General features: G+C 48.3%; 1 protein-coding gene across 3 annotated transcripts in view; it reads right to left on the bottom strand.

Annotated features, from left to right (window-relative positions):
- The window catches only part of SMOC2 (SPARC related modular calcium binding 2), a 164,595-nt gene that overhangs the window by 32,053 nt on the left and 104,966 nt on the right, over positions 1-27,576 (bottom strand). For all 3 annotated transcript variants that reach the window (XM_034669483.1, XM_034669484.1, XM_034669485.1), the window contains exons 8-9: positions 10,614-10,800; positions 4,113-4,195 (exon numbers count right to left, since the gene is read on the bottom strand). In XM_034669483.1, the coding sequence (XP_034525374.1) occupies positions 4,113-4,195; positions 10,614-10,800 (270 nt within the window). The remainder of the gene's footprint in view (positions 1-4,112; positions 4,196-10,613; positions 10,801-27,576) is intronic.

Here is a 27,576-nt window from a genome sequence, read left to right as displayed (position 1 = left end):
CACACACATGCACGCACACATACACACACACATACACACAGTGGAACATTAGCCATAAAAAGGATGATCTCTTGCCATTTGCATACAGATAGACTTAGAGATTCTAATCACCTTTGGAAAATATCTTCAGCTATGCTCAGGGCAACGTAAGGATCATTTTATGCTACCTCAGAAAATCATAATTAACTTCGAAAAACATTAATGTAGTGCTAAAACATTACTTAAAAATGCAGGGGTGCTTTTAGGGTTTCTAACCGAATCAAAGCTTCCTTGACACCCGCAATCACTGGGGGCCCCAAGAGAGGGGATTTTTGTGTCTGTAGACCTGAAAAGATGCCGTGCTGTGTCTGGCCGCCTCTCGGGGTCTCTGCGGGGCAGGGGTCCCTGTCGCTGGCAGGTGCCCCATCTTGTCCCTGCAGTTGGTGTGTGTGTGACGTCTGGGGGCCGTAGGGGCTTGGGGTGGGTCTGTCTGTCTCGTCACGGTGCCACAGGTGCCACCCAGACAGAGGAGAAGACGACGTGCCTACCTCCTTTCACCTGGCGGCACGCCCGCGGAGGCCCAGCAGGAGTGACGGGCTCTGATCCATCAGGCCATCCTCCCCCCACGTTGGACCCCCAGGTACCAGAGACTCACACTGCCCACTCTTCCAATGAGCAAAACCACCTGCTGAGTGTAAGCCAGGCTATCACTCAGGACAGAACAGCCCAAGACTTCGAGGAGGACAAGAAACGGCCGAGTGTCCTTCACTGACAAACTGTCTCCCACGTGCCAGCGCCTCCTGTGTGCTCTGTGTGGCTCCAGCTGGAGGGGCCCCAATGGCTCCGCCCACCTCTCAGAGGCCACGAGGGCGTGGACACCTGCACATGTACCTCGGATGCCACGGGGACAAGTACGGTAGGCCAAGCCCGCAGACGGGAGCCCAGGACAGCCTCTCTAAGAACCTACGTCCTGGGGGCACATGGGGCTGGCAGGCCGGTGAAGGAGCAGGCCCGGGGAAGGGGCCCGAGCAGGCCCGGGCTCAGAGAGCCCTGCATCTGGGGCGCAGCGGCAGAGGGCACGGGCGAGGGCCACGGGAGGCCCGGCGGAGGGAGGGCGCAGGCAGCTAGAGTGTGTGGGCTGGATGTAGGAAGGGATGTGAGGGGAAGATGCTGGACAGAATGAACCAACGCACATCTGTGAACGGGAAGGGATGATTTAATGCCTTTGCCGGGGCGGCTGGGGGGCTCAGTCGGTGAAGTGTCTGCCTTCAGCTCAGGTCGTGATCCTGGGGTCCTGGGATGGAGCCCCACGTCGGGCTCCCTGCTCAGCGGGGAGCCTGCTTCTCCCACCTCCTCCCCTCCCCCTGCTTGTGCCCTGTCTCTGTTTGTCTCTCTGTCAAATAAATACAAGTTAAACCTTTAAAATTTCTACCACACTAGGGTTTTCTGTCGGGATGCAATGATAGGTCCCATAAGGAAACTTACGGAATAAAAGACCCCAAATAATGACCCAGTTCTCAACAGGGGACCGATTAGGCTGGATGCCGACCTCCCTGGATAGTGAGATACTGTCAGTGGCTGAGAGCTGAGGAAGGTCCTAACTGCTCCAGGGATGGCGGGAATAAGCTTCTGACAGTCAACAAGCCCTTGAAACAAGTGTGAGAGTTATCAGCGTGGCTCGGAAAATAAAGGCCCTCGCTGGCTGGGACTTAACCCCTGGAAATGAACACTGCACCTTTTAAGAAGAAAACGCATCAGCCTGAATGTGGCTCGAGTGTGTGCCCACCGAGCTGCCACCGTGCTGTTCTGGAAGCGGCTTCCTCCTCTCCACCAAGAACAGGCTCTATCTTGGAGTCAGTTCAAGACCTACTTGTTCTTTCCCTAATAAGGATAATTATCTCCAAAAAATCAAAATGATGAAGTGGTCATGAGCAGTACTGAGCTGACCATTACACAGATTGCATGAAGTGGCTTGTGTGCCTGGAGTCTCTGGTTTTTATTTAAGGTACAGGCGAGGAGGGGTTTCTCTGCCAGGACAGCCTAGTAGTCATGCTCCCGGGTGTGCCGAGGGAGCGGGATCTCCAGCTCCGGGGACGCCTCCTCCCCACCTGCTCCTGGACTCCCAGGACCGCACTTGCGACCGCAGAACAGCCAACAAGATGCCCCCTGTGCTTCTCAGTGGGACAAGCAGCTGCTCCCACAGCCAAACAACCACTCCCGTCTTTAGATCAAGAGCCTGGCCTGGTATTCAATGCACTGGATCCGCTGTGAAAAGAGCTTCCTAGCAAGCATGCCCCTGCTAGGACGAAACAGGGAACTGTCCTGTCACAGCACCTCTTACTAACGGGTATCATACCGTATGTGCGAAAACCACACACAGCTCGACCCAGAAGTAATGCGGTTCCGTTATTATCAGAAAACGTTAAGAGTCTTGGACCCTTAGAGACAAGGAACAGATTGACATTTGTGCGACATGAAGACCAGCTAAAAACATCCACTGAGGGCTCTCCGTGCACCAAGCGCCCGCCAGATTCATTATCCCTGTGAAGGAAGGTCTTGTCCACCACTGGTAAAGCCTGGCTCCTAAAAGCAAGAGGTTACACCAGATGACGGAGGGCGAGAACTCCTCCGGTCCAAGAACATCAGGAAGCACGCAATTCAGCTGCTCACTGAGCTCCTTCTAAGGGTAAGACATCTTGTATACAAAAGGTGCTTAACTAGGAATGTGCATGGGTGCTTGGGTTGCTCCCTTATGATCTGTCTCTCTCTCTCCCATCCCAAGATGCAAGAAGGAGCCCGATCCACGAGACTGGATCCCTGATCCAGTGTGCCGACCACACAGAGAGAAGCACGGTGTGACAAAAACCACGTCTCCCACAGGCTCCTTGAACCTGCGTCTAAAGGAAGTCAGTGGGGAGACCCGTAGCTGGGAGGCGCCCCGCACGCAAACATCTCAGAAGCAGCAAAGGGTGACGGGTAGAGTGGTCTTCAGGTAGGAAAGCTGCCTTAGTCCCGCCCTTGCTCTGCCTCTGTCTTGGCTACTTTCATTCCCAGTGTTGCTGAACGGATCGGGACATGTCTGGGTGATATCCTACTCCTTCCTATCTTCGTTCATAAACAGGAACACATCTTTACTCAGAAATTAAAACCCTCTTTAAAACCTCACTTTTCTAAGCGGAATTTACCCGGACTTGCTATAAGCCCAAAGTCCAACACGTGCTCTGACCTAAGGACATTAGAGAACGGTTTTCACGGTCTCTCAGGCATTGGCGAAACACACACAATCTGGAGATATTTAAAAGAAAAAAGAAAGAAAACCAAAATGAAATAAAATAGCGACTAGCTTTGAAGCATCTTACTAATGCCATCAAATTCCCCCCATGATGTCAGAGCTCTGTCTCTAAACTCCTTGGTCTCACGAGATGAGCCAAACTGCGGGACCCTTGTCTGCCCGGCCGGCGAGGCCACCACGCTCAACGCCGACACTCTTAATCCCACGTAAATTCCTGGAGGGACACGGGGTCCACCAAAGGCTTTAGGTTGAACTCTTGAAGTCGTTATTTTTGGTGTGTCATAAACACTTACGTGCTTTTTGATGAAATACAACATCCGTACACCATTTTCTGTGAATGTATTTTTAATTAATTACAAGATTAAACTCGCTGCCTCCGTTTAATTTGAAATACTTCTTTGTGATTAAACTCACTCGATACCAAGACTGAGCTCATGTTTTATTAAAACCTAAACTTCAGCTCCTTGAACTGTTGATTCAATTCAAAAGGAATGCCAGAAAAGGACATCTGAATAACTGCTCTCTTGTAAGGAAAAGAATTAAAGGATCCTTTTGGTTTAGAAGTTCTGATTTTAGGGGACCTTGTTTGCTTCTCTGGAAGGCTGGGTCTTAGACCTGGCACTTGAGCGTTGCTGGCCACAGGTGAAGCCGACCTGCGCATGCCCTGTGCGTGCTCCCCGGGGCCCCCGCACGTCTGAGCACCTCAGGCCCTTCGGGAGGAGGGTCTCTGGTCGACTGCTCTGAGGCCGCCAGCCTTGCCCACTGGGAACAGAGCTGGAGAAACTCCTTCTCATTCTAAGCCTGAAGAACGCGCAGAGTGGTGGTGGATGTCCCTACTCACCTTGGAGCTGACGGCCCTTGTACAAATCCCTTGTTCTGGTTGGGTGAGCCCTGGCTGTGTTATCACACTTCGGCTGTTCGTACCTAGGAGGAGTGGAAGAAAGGGAAATGCATTTGACACTTGGAAGAGGAGGCTTTCTTCCGTTTCTCAGGTGTTCATGTGAGCCACCGGCCCTCAGCCCACAGCACATCTGTGCATCGACTTCTGACTTACGACCCCTTACGACCTTTGTGACAATTTGCTATAACAAGATTATTTTTCACAGTCAGTGGGGAAGGGCACATTGCAGAAGGCTCTGCCTGTCCATCCAGTTTCAGAGAGAGAGACACAGAGAGCGGAGGAGTATGCTATGTGGCGCCCCACGTTGAGTGAACAGAAACTGCGGAGAAGTCCTGACACGTGGGTTCTGACATGGGAGCAGGAGGCATGGGTGCTGCAGACGCCCCCGTCATGACAGTGGGCACCGTGGTGATTCTGGAGCTGACGGGACCCAGGGCCTCGTCCCTGATGGGCTTCCCAAGCCGGCCCCGGTCCCCACTGGGGGCTCTTGGACAGCTCTTCAGGAACGCCTGTGGTCTGGGCACTGGGTACCACAGACAGGGGAGACCCGGGTCATGTGGAGAAGCCCCCCCATCCAGTGGGGACACTGACAGAGAGAACCCGCCACCCCCGGCACTTTATGTAGTTGACGGGTGGACAGTGTGAGCCAGTGGGGAGGGGTGCAGGTGGAATGTTCTGGACTGAAGGCCTGCTGATTTCCAGGAAGTGAACCAGGTTCCTTGGCTCCTCACCACACATTCTGCCCCATCCTCCTTTCTCATGCCCCAAGAAAGGGCTGGGAGCTCACAATTACTTCATAGGGGTCATTTCAGACTCCTATCGTTCCTTACTTTTTTTTCCTCATCATAGGAAATAAAAGAGAATGAAGTGTCTCCCCGAGAAACACACTTGAAGTGTCCTTCCCCGGTGGCCAGTCCTGCGGTGGCTAGTCCTGGCGGGGCTGGCTGGGGGCGAGCCAGGGACCCACACGCCCCTCCTGGCCCTCCCACCCGGAGTAGCCTCTTCGATGCCAGAGAATTTAACACCCACTCCCTAAATGTAATACAGCTTTTTGAAACATTGTTTTTGAAATTAAAGAGTCCCTGACTCAGGCCAGCAACTACGTAAGCTATCGTGTTTTAACCAAAAGCCATGAACTCATATTCTTTTGAAATGTAACAGGGCTCAGTACAGACAGAGGAGGAACCACAGTCATGAGAATGTGAGCAAGGGGTGAGGGGACCACACCTCAACCAGGGTGACTCCTGTCCCACCTGGAACTGTAGCAGGGAGACGGATAAGCGCCAAGCATTTGCCAAGAGAAAAGGAGTAAAAGCAGCCAGCTCGCGGAGGGATCGCTCTTATTTTCACGGACACATGCTAAATTTGGTCAGTGTCTGTGGGGTTGGAACAGGTTGGAATTGGTGCCTATGTTAGAAGTGGCATCTTTCACAGTTGATGGCCCGTGACGTGTGAGCTGTAAAAAGACAAGTAGGTGTCCCAGCTCCTGATGGGTGAGGTGGAAACACAAAGCGTCCAGCCATTCTTGGGGATGTCCTGTTTGCAGGACTATCAGCCGGCAGCTGGGGATGGCCACGGGCAGCTCTGTTGGGTGATAAGCTGAAGTAATAATACGAACTCTGCATGGAGCCTCCAAAATTCTACAAGTCCGCACCGGCATCCTTCGTGTGGGTGATAAGAGAGCCTCTCATTTCTAAACCTCTGTTCTGAATCCTTTACTTTGCAACAACCTGGAAGCTAGCCACACTGGTCATTCTGGTTTTGTTCCAAATTTGACCTACAGATGCCTTAAGAATCCTAGCACTATGCTGATATTTAAAAATGTATATTTAAATGACAGTATCCTGTCACTTTTCAAAAACACTGGGAAATGTCTTAACTTGCAGAAATGGCAATCTCAAGAAATAGAATTAATGCCTTTGAAGCCTCAAATTTAAAAAAATTCAGATTCAGTGTTGACATCCATCACATTCTTTTCAATAATGTTTAACTTATTTGTATGAAAAAAATGAACACCTCTTGACTGTCGGCTTGCCCATCAGATACCAGACTTTCTGCCATGGAAAAATGTGATTTCACACTCACGGGGCCACAGGCACGTGGCCAGCGAGAGAGAGGTCTCTGGAGTCAGGGGACGGGGCAGCCCAGATGGGAGGTAAGAAAAGCCTGTAGCCAATGGCAGATGGGTGAACGCTTCATCAGCCATTAAGGACGTGAAAGAAGAATCTCTGTTCTGGGCACTAATGCAGCAGCTGGCCATCAGCCTGCTCCACGCTTAATCCGATAGCCCATTCCTGCTCTCCCCACGACTCAGCAGCGGTCAGGTCGGAACCTGCCCTCTGCTCCCAGACCCTATTCTGCCATGCACGGCATGGGCTCACCCAGGTGCCTGGGCTCCAGCCTGCAGGAAATCTGTACACTGCGGCCAAGATGTCAGTTTTGACATGAAGAAGCAGGAGGACCGGGACGCGTTTCTGCACCTGCTCCAACCCAGGTTTGCTTCTACCCCGATGATCGCCCCAATCAGAAACCCCGTTGGACAGAAGCTGCCGCGCACCCTGGCCGGCAGATTATCGTCCTCAGCTCAGTCTACCCCAAATCCATGCAGATTATCGTCCTCCGCTCAGTCTACCCCCAAATCCATGCAGATTATCGTCCTCAGCTCAGTCTACCCCCAAATCCATGCAGATTATCGTCCTCAGCTCAGTCTACCCCCAAATCCATGCAGATTATCGTCCTCAGCTCAGTCTACCCCCAAATCCATGCAGATTATCGTCCTCAGCTCAGTCTACCCCCAAATCCATGCAGATTATCGTCCTCAGCTCAGTCTACCCCCAAATCCATGCAGATTATCGTCCTCAGCTCAGTCTACCCCCAAATCCATGCAGATTATCGTCCTCAGCTCAGTCTACCCCCAAATCCATGCAGATTATCGTCCTCAGCTCAGTCTACCCCCAAATCCATGCAGATTATCGTCCTCAGCTCAGTCTACCCCCAAATCCATGCAGATTATCGTCCTCAGCTCAGTCTACCCCCAAATCCATGCAGATTATCGTCCTCAGCTCAGTCTACCCCCAAATCCATGCAGATTATCGTCCTCAGCTCAGTCTACCCCCAAATCCATGCAGATTATCGTCCTCAGCTCAGTCTACCCCCAAATCCATGCAGATTATCGTCCTCAGCTCAGTCTACCCCCAAATCCATGCAGATTATCGTCCTCAGCTCAGTCTACCCCCAAATCCATGCAGATTATCGTCCTCAGCTCAGTCTACCCCCAAATCCATGCAGATTATCGTCCTCAGCTCAGTCTACCCCCAAATCCATGCAGATTATCGTCCTCAGCTCAGTCTACCCCCAAATCCATGCATTTTAATTATCTTGCTCGGTGACATGAGGGAAAGGCTTATTATGACCATGCATTTTATATTTATGGCTCCTTTCTGTCTTGGATTTTTAAATTATTCTTCCCCGTCTGCAAATAAAAATAGGATAACTGAGGGAGAAAACCTGAATCGCCTACCCAAATATAAAGCAAAACTATAAAGCAACTCCCTGGAACTGCTTATTTCAGAAAATAGTAAGAAAGTAGCATGAATGCAACAGAGGGTATTTCAACAGTAATGCAGAGGACTTCCTGAGACTGAGCTGGTCAGTCACAGAGAACCAGTGGTCAGTGTGGGCTGATAAAGCTGGCCAGCAGCTTTCCAGATATCCCTTCATGTTGGTAATTTTGACTGATTTCCCCACATCCACGTCTCCCTAGAAATCAATTTGAACTAATCCCATTTTTCTTGCCAGTGATGGGTGTAGCCATGGTCATTTAACCCAATTCTGACCCATAATCCATGCATTACATTTGCTAGGGGACTTTTAGGGAAGGTTGTTTGGCTTCCTAAGACAGAGAGAGATGGGTGGTGTATCCTCTGAGCGCTGTGGTGTCTGGGTGAGATGCCTGGATCTCTGCAGCCATCTTGTGATAATGAGAAGAGTCTGTCCAAGGGCAAAGACAACTGTGTCCTTGGTGACGTCACCAAATCACAGTGTCAGCTGAAATGGAGCTTTCTCCATCTCTGTAATTCTTACGTGTGGTCATATAGTCCCTTGTTTATGCCTGCTTGTCAGACTTACCACTGTTAGAAATGAAAAACGTCCTAATCGATACACCCCACCTTTGGGCCAAAACAACTGGGTTCTGCCTCCAGGGCCTCCACCGTGCAGGGCAGCGCTCACTCGCTCTGTCTGGACTGTGCACCCACAGCATCTTCAGGACTTGACTCCAGCATCAGCTTTCTAGGCAGTGCCCCTGTCCATTCAGTTCAAGCTGAACCTCACCAGCACGCCTCCTCCCTATTTCTGGTTTATTTTCCTCCGGAGCACTTGTCATTCACCAGCATATTTACTTCTATCTGGCTTTGCTATACTTCCATGCTTTGCTATAGTCTGTTTCCTCCATTGGAACATAAGCCCCACGGAAGCATGGATTCTGGTCCACTTTGTTTCCTGTACATCCCCTGCCCCTAGAACAGTGCGCACAACAGTGAAGGTGCTGGGGGGAGTGGCCCCGTCCTACGCCTGGTGCCATGTGATGTGCGGCACAATGGCCCTTCCTATGCGAGCAGAAGGCCTGGTCCAGGGGAAAGTCTGGCCAATTCGAGTGAGGGGAGGCCCCTGAGGGTCTGTGGGGAAGGCTGTCCTTGCTGTCAGAACGAGGCACCATCTATGTCGGGTGATGCTTCTAGCAACCTCGTCAGGGATAAGGCACAAAGCTGGCCCATAAGTCTAAGACGGCCAAGCAGGGAGAACCAAAAAAGTGGCTGATTAAAGTATGTCCTCGAATTGCTGAGATATCCCAACTTCCTTCACCTTTGAGGTGTGTGACTTGCTAAAATTTGAGCTGCTGGATGTGAGGGCTTCCCTTTTGCTGCAGTGGGAAGTGGTGCCACTTGCTCCTTCCCTGACATTCCCCAAGCAGCAGAGAAAGCCCCTGAGAGAGGGGACCTGCTCTTCTGGTCAACACTCTTTCCTCAGTCCCTAGAATACTGATGGGCTATTGCTGACCACGGGCATTTGGGAAGGAAGGAAGGAAGGAGGGAAGGAAGGAAGGGAGGGAGGGAGGGAGGGAGGAAGGAAGGAAGGAAGGAAGGAAGGAAGGAAGGAAGGAAGGAAGGAAGGAAGGAAGTCTGCTTCCTACGGCTTCTCAGAAGACAGTCCACCCTATACACATGTGCACAGAAACCGGAACAAACTTCTCATACCAAAACCTTAAAAAGATCTATGTTCTTTTCAAGCCGTGCAGAGCACACCTGTGTGGAACAATGTCCAGCAGCACCCCTGAGGTGGCCGGACCTCAGCCTCCGGCCTGAACTCCCTTGTCTAGAGTCCGCTCTGCCCCGCTGCTTCTGTGAGCACGGCGTGGAAGGCACGCCACCTTCCGCTGTGGCCAGCGTGGGCGACACGATGGCCACCAAGGACCAGCTTTAATATGATTGCGTTAGCCCAATTTCAAAGCAGGATCCCAAGGACACTGGTTTTATCGGATGAGCCCAATGGGGGCCAGGTGTGTGTGGAGTCCACGGGGACGAGACGTTTATTCACCGGTCACCTGGACTTGGCTGCCTGGAAGCTACCGTGGAGGCTTTCCTCCTCGAAATGTCTCATGGTCACACTCGAAAAATTGGGGGAAATAATTGAGCAAGTGTCAAAATGCCTGTGCCCAGGTGCTGGAGGGGAAAGCAGGGGCTACATGGGAAAACTTCCGAGAGACAATATTTTTTGTCCATTTATAAATTATTTTTATATAAATCTATGAACAAAGATCAATTCCTGTAACAAAGAACTGCAAACTCGACTTCACTCCTGTTTACACAAATTTCGTGAGCATGTCATGTGCTTCGCGTGGGATGATGCAACCCTTTGCTCCAACTCACACAAAACAGGAGTGAGTGATTTTTTTGCATCTCAGACCCCTGCATAGCGATTGCTGCTCTCGCCTTGAGCACATTCTCTTTATGTTTATGCTACAGAAAGCCACTTCAGGCAACCCGTTCTTTCAGCTTGTGAAACACTTGGCTCCCTTTGCCAAAACCAGAAGCACGAGGAAGCTGCAGGTGGTACCTGAGTGCCCACCATGCCGGATCCCAGAGCCGGTTTTCACCATCCAGCCTGCGTGAGTAACGACATCACGTAAAGACCTCAGCCTTCACGGCTCCTGCTGTCATTCACGCAGGCAGCTCCCGGCGGCCGTCAGAGAGACGGTTTCCTCCAGCTTCTGGTGGCCAGAGCCGTCGGTTTCTGCAGGCTTGCCGTACAGGGAGGTGAGCCCATGGCTGGCATGGTCCAGCAGCCAAGCGAGGTCTGGGCACCGGGCATCCATGCCAGCGGCACACATAGGGGCCTGCCTTCCCCGTCTCCTCCCTCCCCGGACCATGGGAGCAGCTTTACCTGGTGGACGTGCCGGGGATGGGGCGTCCAGTGTCCACCAGGACGCACCAGCAGTAGCCGGTGGAGGGGTGACACTGCACTGGCTTGTAGAGGCCGCCGTGGGCACACTCGGGGATCACCACGTTGTCATTCTTGGGCTGCCTCGCCTCTTCCAGGGCCGACTGCTGCTCCTGGTCACACGAGGACACTAGGGGAGGAAAGACAGGTGTGAGCACACAGCGCATAGGCAGCGTCACGCGGAGCCCCTGAGGGTGCTACTGGAAAGCTGCAGGGAACCGGGAAGGAAGGGGCAGACAGCTCAGGAGGGACTCGGCACGGCGGGCCCATCACCCCTGTGGCCGCTCCTGTTACAGGTGGGGTGGCTCTGGACACAGGACTGGACTGCATGAAAATCAGGACGACAGCAGTCTGGGTGGGAAGCACTGAGGCCATTTGTAAGCATTTTCAAATATTCTCTTGCCATCAGTGCTGGACCGAGAATCATTTTCTACTTCTTTCCATTTTGTCACCAACTTTTATCGAAGATGGTGCTGCAGCAAAGGAGTGAAAGCCTATGTGCCCGGCTTATTTCTGAGCACAGTGGAGCCCCGTCTCAGTGGACCTTGAGCCCGGAGCCCCCGGCGGAGACAGCTGCCATGCATGTGTGTAGCACGCAATCACGAGGGACAGTTGCTGTTGACGATGACAGACACAGTTTAACAGCCTCTAACACTCAAGCAGGACAGCCGCTATTTAGAGTTTCCACACACTAGAGCTGCCCTCGTTCGCTTCACGGGTTTTCTCATTTAGCCACTTGGCAGATGAGAAGACAGAGGAAGGTACAAGTCACGTGGGGAAGGCCAGGCAGTTAGGAAGGGGCTGGCCCAGGATGCAGATCCGGACCCGTCGAATTCAGGAGCACACGGGCTGACGGCTCCGCCAGCCCGCGCCCCGCTGCCTCCCGGCAGACGGAAATCTCACGCCATCTGTGTAACGCTGGTTTAAGTAAGCCACCTGCCAAACGGTACAGAGGTTCCTCAAAAAGTTAAATATGGAGCCACCCTACAACCCAGCAACTGCACCGCTGGTGTTAACCCGAAGACTACAGAAACACCTGCTCAAGGACACCTGTGCCCCGATGCTCATAGCAGCATTGTCAACAACAGCCAAACTGTGGAGCGAGCCCAAACGTCATCGACTGATGGATGGATACAGAAGACGTGGTGTATACATGATGGAATATTATGCAGCCATAAAAAAGAATGAAATCTTTTTGCTGCATTTGCAATGATATGGATGGAGCTAGACAGTCTGATGCTGAGTGAAGTCAGTCAGAGAAAGACAAGTACCAGACGATCCCACTCATAAGTGGAATTTAAGAAACAAAACAGATAAACATAATGGGGAAAAGCGAGAGAGAGAGAGAGAGAGAAACCAAGCTGCGGACTCTGAACTACAGAGAACACACTGCTGGTGACCAGAGGAGAACAGGTGATGGGGACAGAGGAGGGCACTTGTGATGAGCACCGGGCACTGGGTGGAAGTGATGAATCACTATCTTGTACACCTGACACTAATGTAACACTGTATGTTAACTGACCGGAATTTAATTAAAATTTGGAGATAAAAAAGAAAAGTCTAAAAGTAAGCAAATCTCATGGGGTATTCACACTCTAGCATCACGGCAAAGTGAGTCCCATCTACTCGGCAGTCCTCCGACGGTAACGAATTTGAGTCAAATACGGTGAACCATGGAGAATACTTTATCCTTCACAATAAAGTCACGCGTGGTTTAAAATGTGATTCAGAAATATTCAGCATATTCCAAACATTCCTCTTCCGGATCCTTCCAGCCTAAATACATGACAGTAAAAATTGATGCTGGCAAATTAAATCACCCTTCCCACATATTTTAAAGAAAATGTGGGCCCTTGTCTCAGGTTTGTCTTTGGAGTGGAGTTTCTCCCGGTGTGGCCCGTGGACCACTGAGCAGGAAGCAGGTCGAATGAGAAACCTGAGCCACGGCCACTCACCCTCTGACCCCAGGAGGCTTGAGGTCAGGGCTAATCACAGAGCTGCCATGTCTCGGGGCAGGGGTGGTCAGCCCCCCCAGTCACGGAGGAGCTGCAGAGAACTGAGCCCTGCGTTCACGGTCACGCACACGGCTGACCCCAGAGTGGCTCCCCACCCCAGGCCCCACACACCCAAGAGCACACCCGCCCTCACCCAGAGCTGTCGTGTGGCGTCTGGAAATGATATTCTTTTGCTTTCACATTTCTCCTTACAAAGGAAAAGAAAAGAATGCCCTGAGTGAATATATTTGACATAAAACACTCTATAGCAGTTTTCTGCTTATGCAACGATTTTCTGCAACTTACGCTTCAGTCTGCTTTGGGACTAGTTACAATGTGCAGGGATTTTATGACTGTAAATGTGACATCAAACAGGTGGAACCACCGAGCAGCTGAGAAGGACTGCGCTCCTGCGTCGGCGCCGGAGGCTAGAGGCCGGGCCGAGCGCCTGCGGAAGACGGGCACCTGCCTCGGTCCCAGCCACAAGCTGGACAGTTAGACGTGCAGTTTGACATATGGACCGTGTTTCAGAAGTGTTAGCTTTTATTTCCACTATTCCCCCAATGCTAAAAGAGTGGCTGGCATATTACAGGCACTCAGTAAATTTCTTTTTGATAATAAACCATGGTTATGATATTAATAGTTGGAAAACTATCCAGATTTTAGCCTCTCTAGCAACTCCATGTACTACATGAGGGTAACCATACACGGAATTCTGTGATTAATCCCTTACTGACATTACCAAATGCTATTAGATTTTTTTTAAACCATGTAAATTCCTGCATATGTACTAGAAAAACATAGAAATGTTGCCTTTTAGGTCCTCCTCTGTATTCCTACTTGAAAAGTATGTTCCCTCCTGTAGCCTCCTGGACTGAACACAGCCTCCTCCCCGGATAAGGGAGACTGAAGCTTAATTAATCACCATATCTACCCAGATCCACATTTTGTAGGATAATCACAGAACCCACGAATCATCCAGATGTCACAGTAGGTGCCAAATCATTTTCATGGATGAGAGAGAGAAGGAAGAAATCGGCCCTTGTGTGCACAGCACAGCTTGCGTTCCTAGCGGCACGCCGCACAGAAAGCCTCATGTGGACAGCCGTCCCAGCGGCCAGGGCTCCAGGCCGGCACCGAACAGCCGGGAGGCCTGAGGCTAGTCTGCAAAGTCCTGCGCTGGGTCCAGCTGTGCCCACTCGGGCGCTGTCTGCCTGGCATGTAAATATTGAGGAGGCTGCTGGGTGGACTCTGGGGCCGTCCGGACCACGGAACCCACTCCGGGACCCCGGGGAGCAGACGTCTGAGCTCCACTCTGTGAGGCCTCCAAGTATTTCCAATAAATTCCCTGTGGCTTTAGTCACCCAGAATCTGATTTTTCTTTTTTATTTTTTTGTCTGTAAGTGAAGAACTTAAAACAACAGGGTTCTGATCCTTGAACAGTCCGAACTTAGGGCTGGCATTTGGTTTTGATTTCTGCGGTAACACTCATGATCCGTGGGTCCGACACACCCTGCTTGAAGACCCTCTCTGTGTCAGGCACTGTTCCAGGTGCTGGCGAGGCAGCCCATGTCGGCGACTTCCGAATACACAAAAACGATTAGTGGCCACTCCACTGCTTATACAGCACCACCTGATTCTTTGAAAATTTTAATTTGTTCCTTTTGAGTTCTGTCCTATTCTGTATACTCGAGATTTTGCTCATCTAATACATAGATACATAAATAAAATCCAACCATGCATGACGTGGTTATTGTAAAGAAGCCTTCACTCGGACTCCAGCTTGGAAATTGTCAAGAAGAAAATGACAGCGGCTTGATTTCTTGCTGCGTTGTCTGGTAAGTCACCGTAGGTCATGAGAGGTCACCGGGAAAGCAGAGTGGAGCCACATCTCCGAGGCAACTAGGTACTGCTCTCTTCAGAAACCCGTAGAGTAGTCAGCCCAAGACTGAATGGACGTAGACCCTCGGGAGAGTCAGCGAGCGCCGAGGACTGCTTTTCCAGCAGGCACCCCCGAAAACGCACCGCTCACTGTAGCACCCGCTTGGTTCCTTTTCAGAAATTTTATTAGTGAACGGAATTTATGGTGTGATTATCTGGGCACAAAATACTCCTCACGCTCTGTCCAAGGACATGCTGTATCTATAGAAATGGTTCTGGGAAATTCCTGAAATGCCCCTTTTGAGTATTTTATTTCATATTTGCAGATTCATTATAAGCAAAATAAGATTAAGTCAACAATCTCTTAAAATTTGCCAAGAATGTGGTAAAATAGAGAAGATATTATAGCTGAATCAGAAGAAATTTCGTGCTTGTTTGCATAAACACCCTGGTTGGTTAGAAATGTTAACTGAAGCAATTTTATTTGGTGAATCTGGTTCCACGTGGGGAATTCAATCTCAGGGAAATGCAGTTGTGTTTTCTGTCAGTGAGGGCCATCATGGAGGAAGAAGACCTGCAGACAAACTACTGAGGACCCCTGGGAACAGAGGCTACACAGAAGCATGATTCTGCGTTGGAAAGTGGAGCTCCCCAACAAGACGGCCCCAGGCCCAGGGAACCTGACCACTGGTTCCACACAAGTCATGCTGGGGCCACGGGAAGATGCATAATCACCCGCTGTTCCCTGAGGGACATCAGGCACTCACAAATGGACGTGAGTGGGGAGCAAAGCAACGTAAGTCATATTTCACCACAATTCCGAAGCTTTCAGTCACTGAGACACATCGGAGCACGGCTGCAAAAGGGACAGGTCTTGAGGAAGGTCCAGAAACATGTCGATAAGACCCCACTAAACATTAGAAAAGGACACAGGGAAGAGGAACCGTTTCTGGAGAGAACAGAGCAGTGAGGATGGAAACAAGGAAACTCAGGAGGAGAGCCTGGCCTGAGGAATGTGGTGACCAGGTGAAGGCCCTCGAGCGTGACATAGAGGTGTCAGTGCCTGCAGCCGGCCGGACCCGTCAGGTTATAGAGGCCGCTGAACTTGGGGTTTTAAAACAGTGATATTGGGGCACCTGGGTGGCACACCGGTTAAGCGTCTGCCTTCGGCTCAGGGCGCGATCCCGGTGTTGTGGGATCGAGCCCCACATCGGGCTCCCCGCTCCGCTATGAGCCTGCTTCTTCCTCTCCCATTCCCCCTGCTTGTGTTCCCTCTCTCGCTGGCTGTCTCTATCTCTGTCAAATAAATAAATAAATAAAATCTTTAAAAAATATATAAATAAATAAAACAGTGATATTATTAGAAGTTAGATTGAACCCATTCCAAAAAATGGCCGTCAGTGGCAAAAACATAAAGTTTGGGGATTCTGGAAAATAATTCAGCAAGAAAATAAAATAATTAATGTCTACAAAATTCAGAGTATAATATCCAGTTTGATACATTAGACATAAATATTTCAGTTTTCTTCCCTATTCGGCAGGGCTTTACTGCTGTAATTTACTCTTACACTAAATGTTGAGGAGTTAATGAATGAAGGAAGACAGACTGAAAAAGAAAAAAATGAATAGAAGGAATTTTGATATGAGGTCACAGAAAGGGCCAAGGAGGTATGATGCGTCAGAAGTCACTGAATCTGTCCAAGAGAAACTGCCCAGAGAGAGTCCCTGTTTGGGAAATGTCCCACGGGGAAAAGAAAAGTTGAGATGTTATTTAGAACTGAGGGTCGGTTGAATGTGCGTTTTTCTAATTAAACAGGTGGGGAAAAGAGGCTTGGGGGTAAATGAGGCTCCTGTTCCTGCAGAATCAGAAAGCGAGTAGAAGCCTCCCGTACAGCTATGGGGGGGACAGGGACAGCACAGGATGGTGGTTCTGAGCCCCTGCGGTGTCATCAGGGAAAACGTCAGGTTCTGGAGTCGGAGTCAGGTGCGCAGCTTTCCTGGGTCCCTCAATCTCTCGTCTCACCAACTTCAGCAAAGGTCAAATCCCATGTCCTCATTTACGCCCATCCTGCCTGTCTCCCAGGACGACCGACTGAGTGCAGTCACACATACAAAGTGATAGGTTCCATACGAACTCAAAGTATTACTAACATCGAGCCCAGGATTTACATAACCCACGAGGCATAGAGACACAAGGATTAAAAAGAACAAGACTCACAGCCCAAAAGAAAATTTAGATGCATTCAATACCATGCATGTAGATTTTTTTTTTTAATCACATACTCAAGCATCAGACTGGGGAAATACTAGATTTTTCTGTAACTGGTGGATTCAACGATGCCCATGTTCACATTACATTATCCTACTAATGGCCTGGTGCACCAAGTAATGATACATAACGAAGCCTCAAATTATTTGTAGGTGTTGAAACAGCTGATGGCATTTCTGCTACACATTCTGCACTTTCTGTGTCTGGCCATTGAGGCGCTTACTCCACTCTCAATGTTACATACGCAGTTCATCATGCCGCCAAATCCCAGCATTCTCTACGGAAGAGCAGCCTTGCATTCAGTTTATCAGGTCCATTCTCATCCAGGCCACTGGCTATCAGCAATCCAGATGGTTCTGCTCTTGCCATGGCTTCACTGGCTGCCCTGCTGACACCTTGAGCCCACATGGAAATGCATTAACCCTTCAACACAATTGCGATGATTGCATTGAACTTCCTCTCTAGCTCACTCCACTGACTCTTGTACAAGTCCGGGCAGGTGTGCTCTCCCTGGCTGCACGAGCTTGCCAATGCGTGTGGCTCAGATGCCCCGTTCTGAGCAGACTCCTGAGAAGCACTTTGGAGATAGTCCACCTCAACGGTTTCCCATTACAACAGAAGTACAATCCCAATTTGTTTCTACAAATTTTAATTTCTATGATCATATAACAACTCTGTATTTTTAGAAAACCACCTCTGTAAATTCGGCTGGATTAAGAAAAGTTAATTTTAAAAATTATTTTATTTTCCAAACTAGCAATTGATTTTGGTGTCTTAAAATGTGTCTGACAGTGTGTTCAAATAATCTGACAACCAAAGGAAAATTAGATTATAACAAACAGCTGCAGGACATTTATGAACTTAAAGGGGGAAAAAAAAAACCTCTAAATTGACGATCTCATTAACTGTATACCACTTGATTTTAATATGATGATGCCCAAAGCATTTTTTAAAAAATCACATCCATTCTAAAAAAAACAACAAAAAAGAGACCTTTGGGTTTGGCCACATTTTAAGAACATGCAGGCTGCATATATAAGTTCCTGCGGCTACGTCACCTTTTTTTTTTTTAAAGATTTATTTATTTATTTGACAGAGAGAGAGACAGCCAGCGAGAGAGGGAACACAAGCAGGGGGAGTGGGAGAGGAAGAAGCAGGCTCATAGCAGAGGAGCCTGATGTGGGGCTCGATCCCACAACGCCGGGATCACGCCCTGAGCTGAAGGTAGACGCTTAACCGCTGTGCCACCCAGGTGCCCCAACTACCCATTTTTAGACAAAGAAATTTAGGTGTTCACTTTTATTAAGGTGAACCACTTTGTCAATTAAATGGCAAAACTCCCAGAAAACTGGTATCAGAAGAAAACCTTCTCTATCTGCTAAAAAGCGTATATTTTAAAAACCCACAGCTAACATCAGATTTAATGATAAAAGACTGGATGCTTTCACTCTAAGATTGGAAACAGTCTCACCACTTCTATTTGTCATTACACTGGATATCCTAGGCAAGGCATTAAAGTAAGAAATAGAAACACATAAAGATGGGAAAGAAAAATGTAAAACTTTCTTTAATCACACGTGACAGAATTACGCATGTAAGAATAATCTAAAACATCTACAAAGAAAAAATGCTAGAATTAATAAGTGAACATAGCAAAGTCTCAATGTATAGTGTCAGTATAGAAAAGCACCTATAATTCTATGTAGTAGCAATGAATAACTAGGAGATAAAATTTTTTAGGGGCGCCTGGGTGGCACAGCGGTTGGGCGTCTGCCTTCGGCTCAGGGCGTGATCCCGGCGTTATGGGATCGAGCCCCACATCAGGCTCCGCTGCTATGAGCCTGCTTCTTCCTCTCCAACTCCCCCTGCTTGTGTTCCCTCTCTCACTGGCTGTCTCTATCTCTGTCAAATAAATAAATAAAATCTTAAAAAAAAAAAAGAAGATAAATTTTTTAAATGGCATCTCTGATAACATCAAAAACATCAAATAAATGTATGAAAAGATGTGCAAGACATTGAAAAAGCATTGCTTAGGAAAATGAAAGGAAGACAACACAAGTGGAAAGAGATGTACCATGTTCATAGATCAGAAATCTCAGTGATGTTATAATGTTCATTCTTACCAAATTGCTCTGTGGTTTCAACACAATTTCTACGAAAGTCCTAGGAAACTCTGGGCTCCTGGGTGGCTCAGTTGGTTAAGACTCTGCCTTCCGGGGCGCCTGGGTGGCACAGCGATTAAGCGTCTGCCTTCGGCTCAGGGCGTGATCCTGGCGTTATGGGATCGAGCCCCACATCAGGCTCTTCCTCTATGAGCCTGCTTCTTCCTTTCCCACTCCCCCTGCTTGTGTCCCCTCTCTCGCTGGCTGTCTCTATCTCTGTCAAATAAAGAAATTAAAAAAATCTTTAAAAAAAAAAAAAAGACTCTGCCTTCTGCTCAGGTCATGATCCCAGGGTCCTGGGATTGAGTCCCACATTGGGGTCCCTGCTCAGCGGGGAACCTGCTTCTTCCTTTCCCTCTGCCCTCCCCCTGCTTGTGCACTCGCTCGCTCTCTCGCTCTTGCTCTTGTTCTCTCTCAAATAAATAAAATCGTTTAAAAAAAGTCCTAGGAAGCTGTTTTGTGGAAATTGACATTTTCATTCTAAAATGTACATGGAAAATCAAAACACCTGAAGTATCCAAAACACTCTTTCAAAAGAACAAAGTTGGACTAATATTATCATGTTTGAAAAGTGATTTTCAAGCTGCCTATCCAGATAGCATGTGATTGGAATAACAATAGCTAAGTAGATAATGGGAAAAATCAAGACTTCATAAATAGACCCAAAAATACACATTCAGTTGATCTTTAACAAGTCACCAAAGCAATTCAATAAGGGAAAGTCTTTTCAACAAATGATTCTAGATCAACAGGCTATCTACATGCCAATAAAAAATAAATAAAGCCGAAATCACACCGATACAACAATTTTTCACAATGATTTAGAGATCCAAATATAAAAGCTAAAAAATATATAAAGGCTCTAAAGAAAATACGTGAGACTGTCTCTGTGATTCTGGCTTAGACTAAGATTGTTAGGGCAGATATAGAAAGCTCTAAGCACAAAAGAAAATTGTGGTAAATTGGACTCTATTAAAACTTAAACTAATGCTCACCAAAGACACCATTAAAAAAGTAAAAGGCTAAGCCACAGACTGTGAGAAAATGTCCCTAATGCCTTATGTCTGACAAAGATTCAGGTTATATAAATGATTCCTACAAATCAGTAAAAAAGACAAACAATTCCATTTAAACTGGGCAAATATTTGAACGGACACTTCAGAGAGAGAAACACGACTAAACAATAAGCACTTGAAAACACTGCTCAGCATCACTGGTCATCAGGAAAATGCAAATTAAAACCTCAATGGCACAGCACTGCGTGCTGCTAGAGTGGCCCACGTGAGGAACACCGAGCCAAATGCTGGGACTCTCACGTGGGTGTAAAATGAAAGGAACACTCTGTAAGTCTACTCTTAGGTATTTATCCAACAGTAATTAATAACCCATCCATAAAATCACTGATATAAGAACATATATGGCAGCTTTATTTATAATAGCCCAACCTGAGAACGCTATATTATCAAGTAGAAAACGCACAACTTGTGGCGCATGCATACAATATACAATTACGCACGTAAGTTACAGAGAATAAATGGGCAATACATGTACCAATAAAGACGAATCTCAAAATTATCATAATGAGCAAAAAAGACAGAAACAAGGGGATATATGGTACATTATTCTATATATATGGAACTCGAGCCCAGGTAAAAGTAACGTAGAATAATGGAACGATGGAATTCAAAACAGGAGTTACCTCTGAGAAGGCGCTGACCCAGAAGGGCCCGAGGGAGCTCGCCCGGGCCCGGAGACCGTCCTGGTCTTGACAGAGTGTGGGTTACATGGGCGTTGCCCCTTGTCAAAGCTCATCTCACGGGACACATCTCACTCATTTGTGCAACTCACTCTACACGAATTTCCTCAATAAACAAATCAATACTTCAATGAGTCTTTAAAAGTTTTTAAGATAAGAATAAAATAGGAATTCTAAGATACGAGAAAATATTGGCCATTTCATTGGCAGCACGCTCTTCCTTTTTCTGGTCTGTCTTATGGTGGACAGCGCCTCGCAGCAGTGAGGCACAAATACACGTGAAAGCCCCTGGTCAGTCCCCAGGAAGAGGTCTTTAATGATTGCTTAGCTTCTCCTACCTTTTTCCAGTAGGACTTGGTGTTCCGTTATCTATACATGCCACAAAGCAAAGAACTCTTAGCACGCGATGTGGTGCAAAGCGCAGGACGTGAGCATCTCCGGGCTGAGTGTGACTCTAGACCCGTAGTGTCAGCTTTGTCCATGATAACTCTCGGGCCTCCAAGCGCTGACTTGATTGGTTCAAGAGAGTTCCCATTACAAGTGAGAGTAAGACCAGCAGAAGCTCTGTTCGGTCCCGCGTGCGGAGGACCCTGATTAACATCGGTATGAATCTGCTCTGTGAGGGCTTCCAGGGTAGAAGCAGGTCTCCCATCTGGTCGGATGGGTCACACGAACAGCCCAGCACCCGCCCCTTGTCCTCACTTCCCCAGACGGTCCTCAGTGTCCTCTGTAAGTGTCCTCTGCTGGCCTGCAACCTCATTGCTATTGGCTGGACCGACTCCCAAGTGTTCGCAGGCCTGAAGCACGGCTCTGACGTGCATGGACTGGAGCTTGTCTACCTCTGATGGCCTCTGCCAAGTCCCAATTACCGCTTCAGGCACAGCCTGGGAGGCTGGAGAGCATTGTTTCCTCAGCCGATTCCCACAGCCGATTCCCACACTCGTCCCTGCCTGTGTCTCACCTCCTCCAGTGTCTTCTCCAGTATCCACTCAGGATAACTGCACACTAACTCCAGAACCAACAGATGGCCTTGCCGGCCCATCCTTCCCCCCTCCCTCTCAGCAAGTTTCTGCAGCTTGTCCACACTGGCGGTGAGCCTTCCCCGCTCTGTGAACTACCGGGCACGTGGGATGTCTGTAAGCATCAAGCGAGCCGGGGCTTGACAGGTGTGTGCATTTGGACATGCTTTCCCCTGCTTCTGCTCTTGCTCCAAGAAGAACATTCTCATTTTCTCACTCAAGCAAGGAGGATGAGGCATGGGGAGCAGAGCCCAGCGAAGATCAGCAGGTTCATGAGAAACAAACACTGACCATCGATCGCCGCAACATCCTGGGGTCAGTTGTCATGAAACAGTAGCTCTCTATACAACACTCATTCCGGTGCATGCTTCCAAAACCAGTATCTCCTATTTTTTTGCATCTCCTTACGGTTTTTTCAAAATTCTCTCAAAAAATATTCCTAATTAAGATACTAAATAATTTACTCTAAGCATTTTGTCACATTCCCTTATTAGTTCATGACCCTCGCTTTTAATGTGCACACAGTTAGTGACATGCTCACTGAGATCTGTGCTCAGCAAACACGGCACAAGGGGCACTGAGCTACCCGGGAGGGTGCACGGCCAGAGGGAGGGTCCACGGCTGAGGTGGACACATAGGGCAGCGGAGGCCAGACTGGTGGACTCCTGAGCCAAGCTGAGGGATTTCCACAAGCGTGGAAAGCCTTGTAAGAATGTTAAAGATGGCTATGATCCTATTTGCAGTTTAAGAACCCTGGTGGCGAGCTCTTTGAGAGAGGACCAACTTAAGACTGTCTCCCATTTCCTCACCTACACGGGATAATGAGGCCTGAGGATCCAAGGCCACAAGACACGTGAGGTGCAGCGGCAGATGCTGCGAACGTGAGGGAGCCCAGGTAAAGATACAGAGACAATCCGCACAGGTGCAATAAACGACTAAGGGTCCAACTAAAGGTGTGCCTAGACCACCGTTCTCTGGAAGGCCAAGGACACCCTGGTTTACCTCCCGAAGCACGCAGGTACACACACACACTGATCCCGTCGGCACACTGGATCAGCGATGAGCCGCTCACCTTTGTTCTGTTGTTTTAAAAGGTATATAAGTGCCACAGGGGCTCGTTCTCCATAATACCAGATACACGATGCTTTGTGAGAATACATATGGTCTAACCTGTGGATACTACGGGTCTCACTGCTACGAAAGGGAGGTCTGTGAAGTGCTGTGAGCTGTAAAAAGGACTTCACGTACACGAGTATGTCAGAGATAAAGTAATAGGCAGTTCGCTCAGTAGAATCCCACTTATAAATAGCATATGAATTTGCACATGAGCAGAGACTAGAGATCGATACTTGGTAACATGTAGTGGGGATGTAGGACTACAGAGTTTTCATGTGCTGACCTCCTTTCGCACGTGTTCATTCTGTGAGGTGGGTTTACTGTCATCGTTTTACAAATTCAGTGACTGAACCAGAGAAGATAAATCATTGTCCCAATCTAGGTAACGAGTGGCAGAGACAGGACTGGAACCAAGCCATCCGAACCCCAAAGTGCGGGTCTGGGGTGAGCTGAGTGATTTGCATTTCTGACCAGTTACCAGATAAAGCTAAAACAGGCATATATTTCATCTGTCACTGATGTCATCAGAGTGGTTTCCATGTTTTCTTAGACTTGAATCCCTGATTTTTACTCATATTGTCTTCATCAGTCATGGAATTTCTGTGGTTTTCTTTTTAATTATACAACACAGACGATCAAAGAAGGAAAAATATAAAAAAAATAATAAAAAGAAATGCACCCTTGCCATTTGATTTTCTAGAAATGGCAGATTGGGCTAAGGGAGCCCTTGAAACTTACAGTACGGATGGAATAGAATTACCCGCAGGTCCGCTTTCGGGAAGATGCCACGTGGGAGCCACGATGCTGAGGCTTTGCCCACGAGCAGTGCGCATTCGTGACCAGCCAGGCAATGTAATTCTGAAGGACGGTTTTTCAGATTCGCCCTTAATCCAGGGTCATTGCCTTAATATTTACAGGCAAGCGTCTGCATATTCTTCTGCAATCCTAGTAATAACAGAATGAGGGCTATGTATTCCCATCGTGTATTTTACCAACAGAACAAAGGGAGGTTCCGCAAAAGTTGATGGCTCACTCAAGATGGCAAAGCTAGGAAAAGCCAGGTGGGAATCCATACTCAGGCTATGGCACATAAACCCACGCACCAACCACAGCGCCCCACCTCTCGCCGCCCTCTCTAGAAACACCGACAGTAAACAGACAATATGCGAAGCCCACAGCCAAGCTCACGTTTCCAAAAAAATAAAGATCTGGATGCAATACATAGGTCTGGTTTCTTTGGAAAGAAAATAGTGACCACGGGTGTCCATCCGATTATTTTTCCCATATATGTTTATTTCCCATAGCCACAGACCCAGACTTAAGTAACCGTAAATCTGGAAGTCGTTCCCAATCGGAGACATGAGGTGTAGGCCCCTGAAAGAGGAGGCAAGGACGGCCCCATAAGCCATGACAAGGAAAAGCCACCTCGGCTGGCTCTCAGAGCCCCTCGATGCTGAGGGAACCTCAGTCACACCCCCTTCCCATCTGACCATTCTCTGTATCTTCCCTGTGTCCCCACCGTCTTCGGAGGGCTCATGCATAGTGAAAGGCAACTTCACCAAAGTTTTCTATCAGTGACAACTGCACACACATCACTCTGGAGTGATCCTTTACCCTCTTCTTTGCTTTTCCTCCATATTGAACCTAACTCTCGAAGGTGCTCCCCAGGTCCCATCCCGTTCTCCAGCCCCCCCAGGGCTCTCCACTGCGAGCCCCCACAGGGCTACCCTAGCCCTCCCACCATCATTGCACGGGCTTCAGCAACCCTCACCAAGCAGCTCCACTGGGCGCACACCCTCCCAGCCACAGCTAACGACACCCCGAAGCCTTCTCCCTCCAGGACCATGCCCCCCTCATCCATTTTCTCTGCTCACAGCGCCTTTCATAGTCAGTGAGCTGCAAAGGCTCAAATGCATTATAGAAATGTTACTTCTTTTCCTTTAAATTATGTAGAACTAGGAAACTGATTTTCTCGAAAGGGAGGTAACAAAAGTAGTCTCATTTTAGATTTGGATTCCTTAACAAGGGATCAGAACATTTTCCATTTTCAAATCCCACGTTAAGACTTTTATCTGGTTTCATCTAACACAGCTACAAATAAAACTGATACCACAGTCCTAGATTAAAATACACTGTGTCCACTCAAGCCACTATCCAGAGTTGGCCAAATTTCTCCAAACTAGGGGCTCCTGGGTGGCTCCGTTAAGCATCTGCCTTTGGCTCAGGTCATGATCCCAGGGTCCTGGGATTGAGCTCTGCATCCTGTCAGGCTGCTCCCTGCTCAGTGGGGAGTCTGCTCATCCCTCTCCCCCGCCCCTCCCCCTGCTCGTGCTTGCTCCGTGGATCTCTCTCTCTCAAATAAATAAATAAATAAAATCTTCAAAAAAATTTATCTGAATTAGTTTTCTTTGCGTGTAGATAAAGGAAAGAATACTGGGTTTTAAGTAATGAGATGAGAGAAAGAAAAAACAAAAGCAGCATTTGGACACAAATGACAGATGGCTGAGAACCACACCCCTACCCACGCTGCACAACCCGGCGGACTAGATGCGTGTCACGGTTAGGAACAGCGCAAGCCCTCTAACCGTGTATTCTTGAGTTGACTTTTCAAAGTCTGTCCCTCATTTACAAAATGAGAAAATCAGCCCCTAGCTGTATCGTCACTGTGAGAGACAGATGAAACAAGATATACACAAATCCTGCCACACAAACAGCTTCACGCTCACCGACCCCTCTCTCCAATGGGTGCAGGGATAAGGTGCATGAGGCCATGGAACCAAGCCAGCAGAACTGCATTTTACTGTAGGTTGACAGGACCCTCAGAACCAGGGAGAAATGATATGCCAACGCCTGAAAATCACGCCCCCAAACACCATGACATGCATCCAGTTCCTTGTAACAGGTGTTTCTGCCGAGACTAATATATGAAATGACTTTAAAAGCAGCTCTTTTAGGGACAGCAATTTGTTGTTACTAGAAGTAACTCAATCCTGAGGTAGAATTCTTCTCCCTTCTTGGAAAACACCACGTGGAGCCTTTTTTGTTCTTGGGGTAACTGTTACTTCTGAAAATAGCCCTGGGAGCATTTGCCCTGAGCCTAGATGATTGCTTCTGTACGAAAGGGGATGAAGGGGGGTTGTGGGCCTATTTGCAAGGGAATAATTCAGAGATGAACAAACTACACACAACTATAGCAGAAAGGATCCTAGAATCATTTAGGTCTCCTGATGGATTCTACAGAATTTAAAGAAAACAAAGTTACATTTCCTTAGCACTTGCCAGCACTGAAGCACTTCCCATTCATTATCCTACTCAATTGTAACTGCTGAGGACTGCTGAGGGGTCACTACATGCTGGCATGATTCAAACCACTTCCTGTGAGCTCATGGATACTCACGGTTAGTCATGGGTACTCATGGATACTCACAGATACTCAAAAGATAATCATGAGTACTCACAGATATTCATGAACACTCATACATGGTCATAGATGCTCACGGATACTCATGAGTACTCACACCTAGTCACAGATACTCGTAACACTCTCATACATGGTCACAGACGCTCACGGATACTCATGAGTACTCACACCTAGTCACAGATACTCCTAACACTCTCACACATGGTATGGTCACAGATACTCATGGACACTCATATATAGTCACAGATACTCATGAATACTCATGAGTACACATACATGGTCACAGATGCTCACGGATACTCATGAGTACTCACACCTAGTCAAAGATACTTGTGAACACTCATGCTTGGATACAGACACTCACGGATACTCATGAGTACTCACACCTAGTCACAGATACTCATGAACACTCATACATGGTCATAGACACTCACAGATACACATGAGTACCCACACCTAGTCACAGATACTCCTAACACTCTCACACATGGTATGGTCACAGATACTCATGGACACTCATATATAGTCACAGATACTCATGAATACTCATGAGTACACATACATGGTCACAGATGCTCACGGATACTCATGAGTACTCACNGCCTGGGTGGCTCCGTTAAGCATCTGCCTTTGGCTCAGGTCATGATCCCAGGGTCCTGGGATGGAGCTCTGCATCCTGTCAGGCTGCTCCCTGCTCAGTGGGGAGTCTGCTACTCCCTCTCCCCCGCCCCTCCCCCTGCTCGTGCTTGCTCCGTGGATCTCTCTCTCTCAAATAAATAAATAAATAAAATCTTCAAAAAAATTTATCTGAATTAGTTTTCTTTGCGTGTAGATAAAGGAAAGAATACTGGGTTTTAAGTAATGAGATGAGAGAAAGAAAAAACAAAAGCAGCATTTGGACACAAATGACAGATGGCTGAGAACCACACCCCTACCCACGCTGCACAACCCGGCGGACTAGATGCGTGTCACGGTTAGGAACAGCGCAAGCCCTCTAACCGTGTATTCTTGAGTTGACTTTTCAAAGTCTGTCCCTCATTTACAAAATGAGAAAATCAGCCCCTAGCTGTATCGTCACTGTGAGAGACAGATGAAACAAGATATACACAAATCCTGCCACACAAACAGCTTCACGCTCACCGACCCCTCTCTCCAATGGGTGCAGGGATAAGGTGCATGAGGCCATGGAACCAAGCCAGCAGAACTGCATTTTACTGTAGGTTGACAGGACCCTCAGAACCAGGGAGAAATGATATGCCAACGCCTGAAAATCACGCCCCCAAACACC

This window comes from Ailuropoda melanoleuca, chromosome 10 (genome assembly GCF_002007445.2).
Source record: "Ailuropoda melanoleuca isolate Jingjing chromosome 10, ASM200744v2, whole genome shotgun sequence".
NCBI lineage: Eukaryota > Metazoa > Chordata > Mammalia > Carnivora > Ursidae > Ailuropoda > Ailuropoda melanoleuca.
This window is presented reverse-complemented; position numbering and strand designations above follow the sequence as displayed.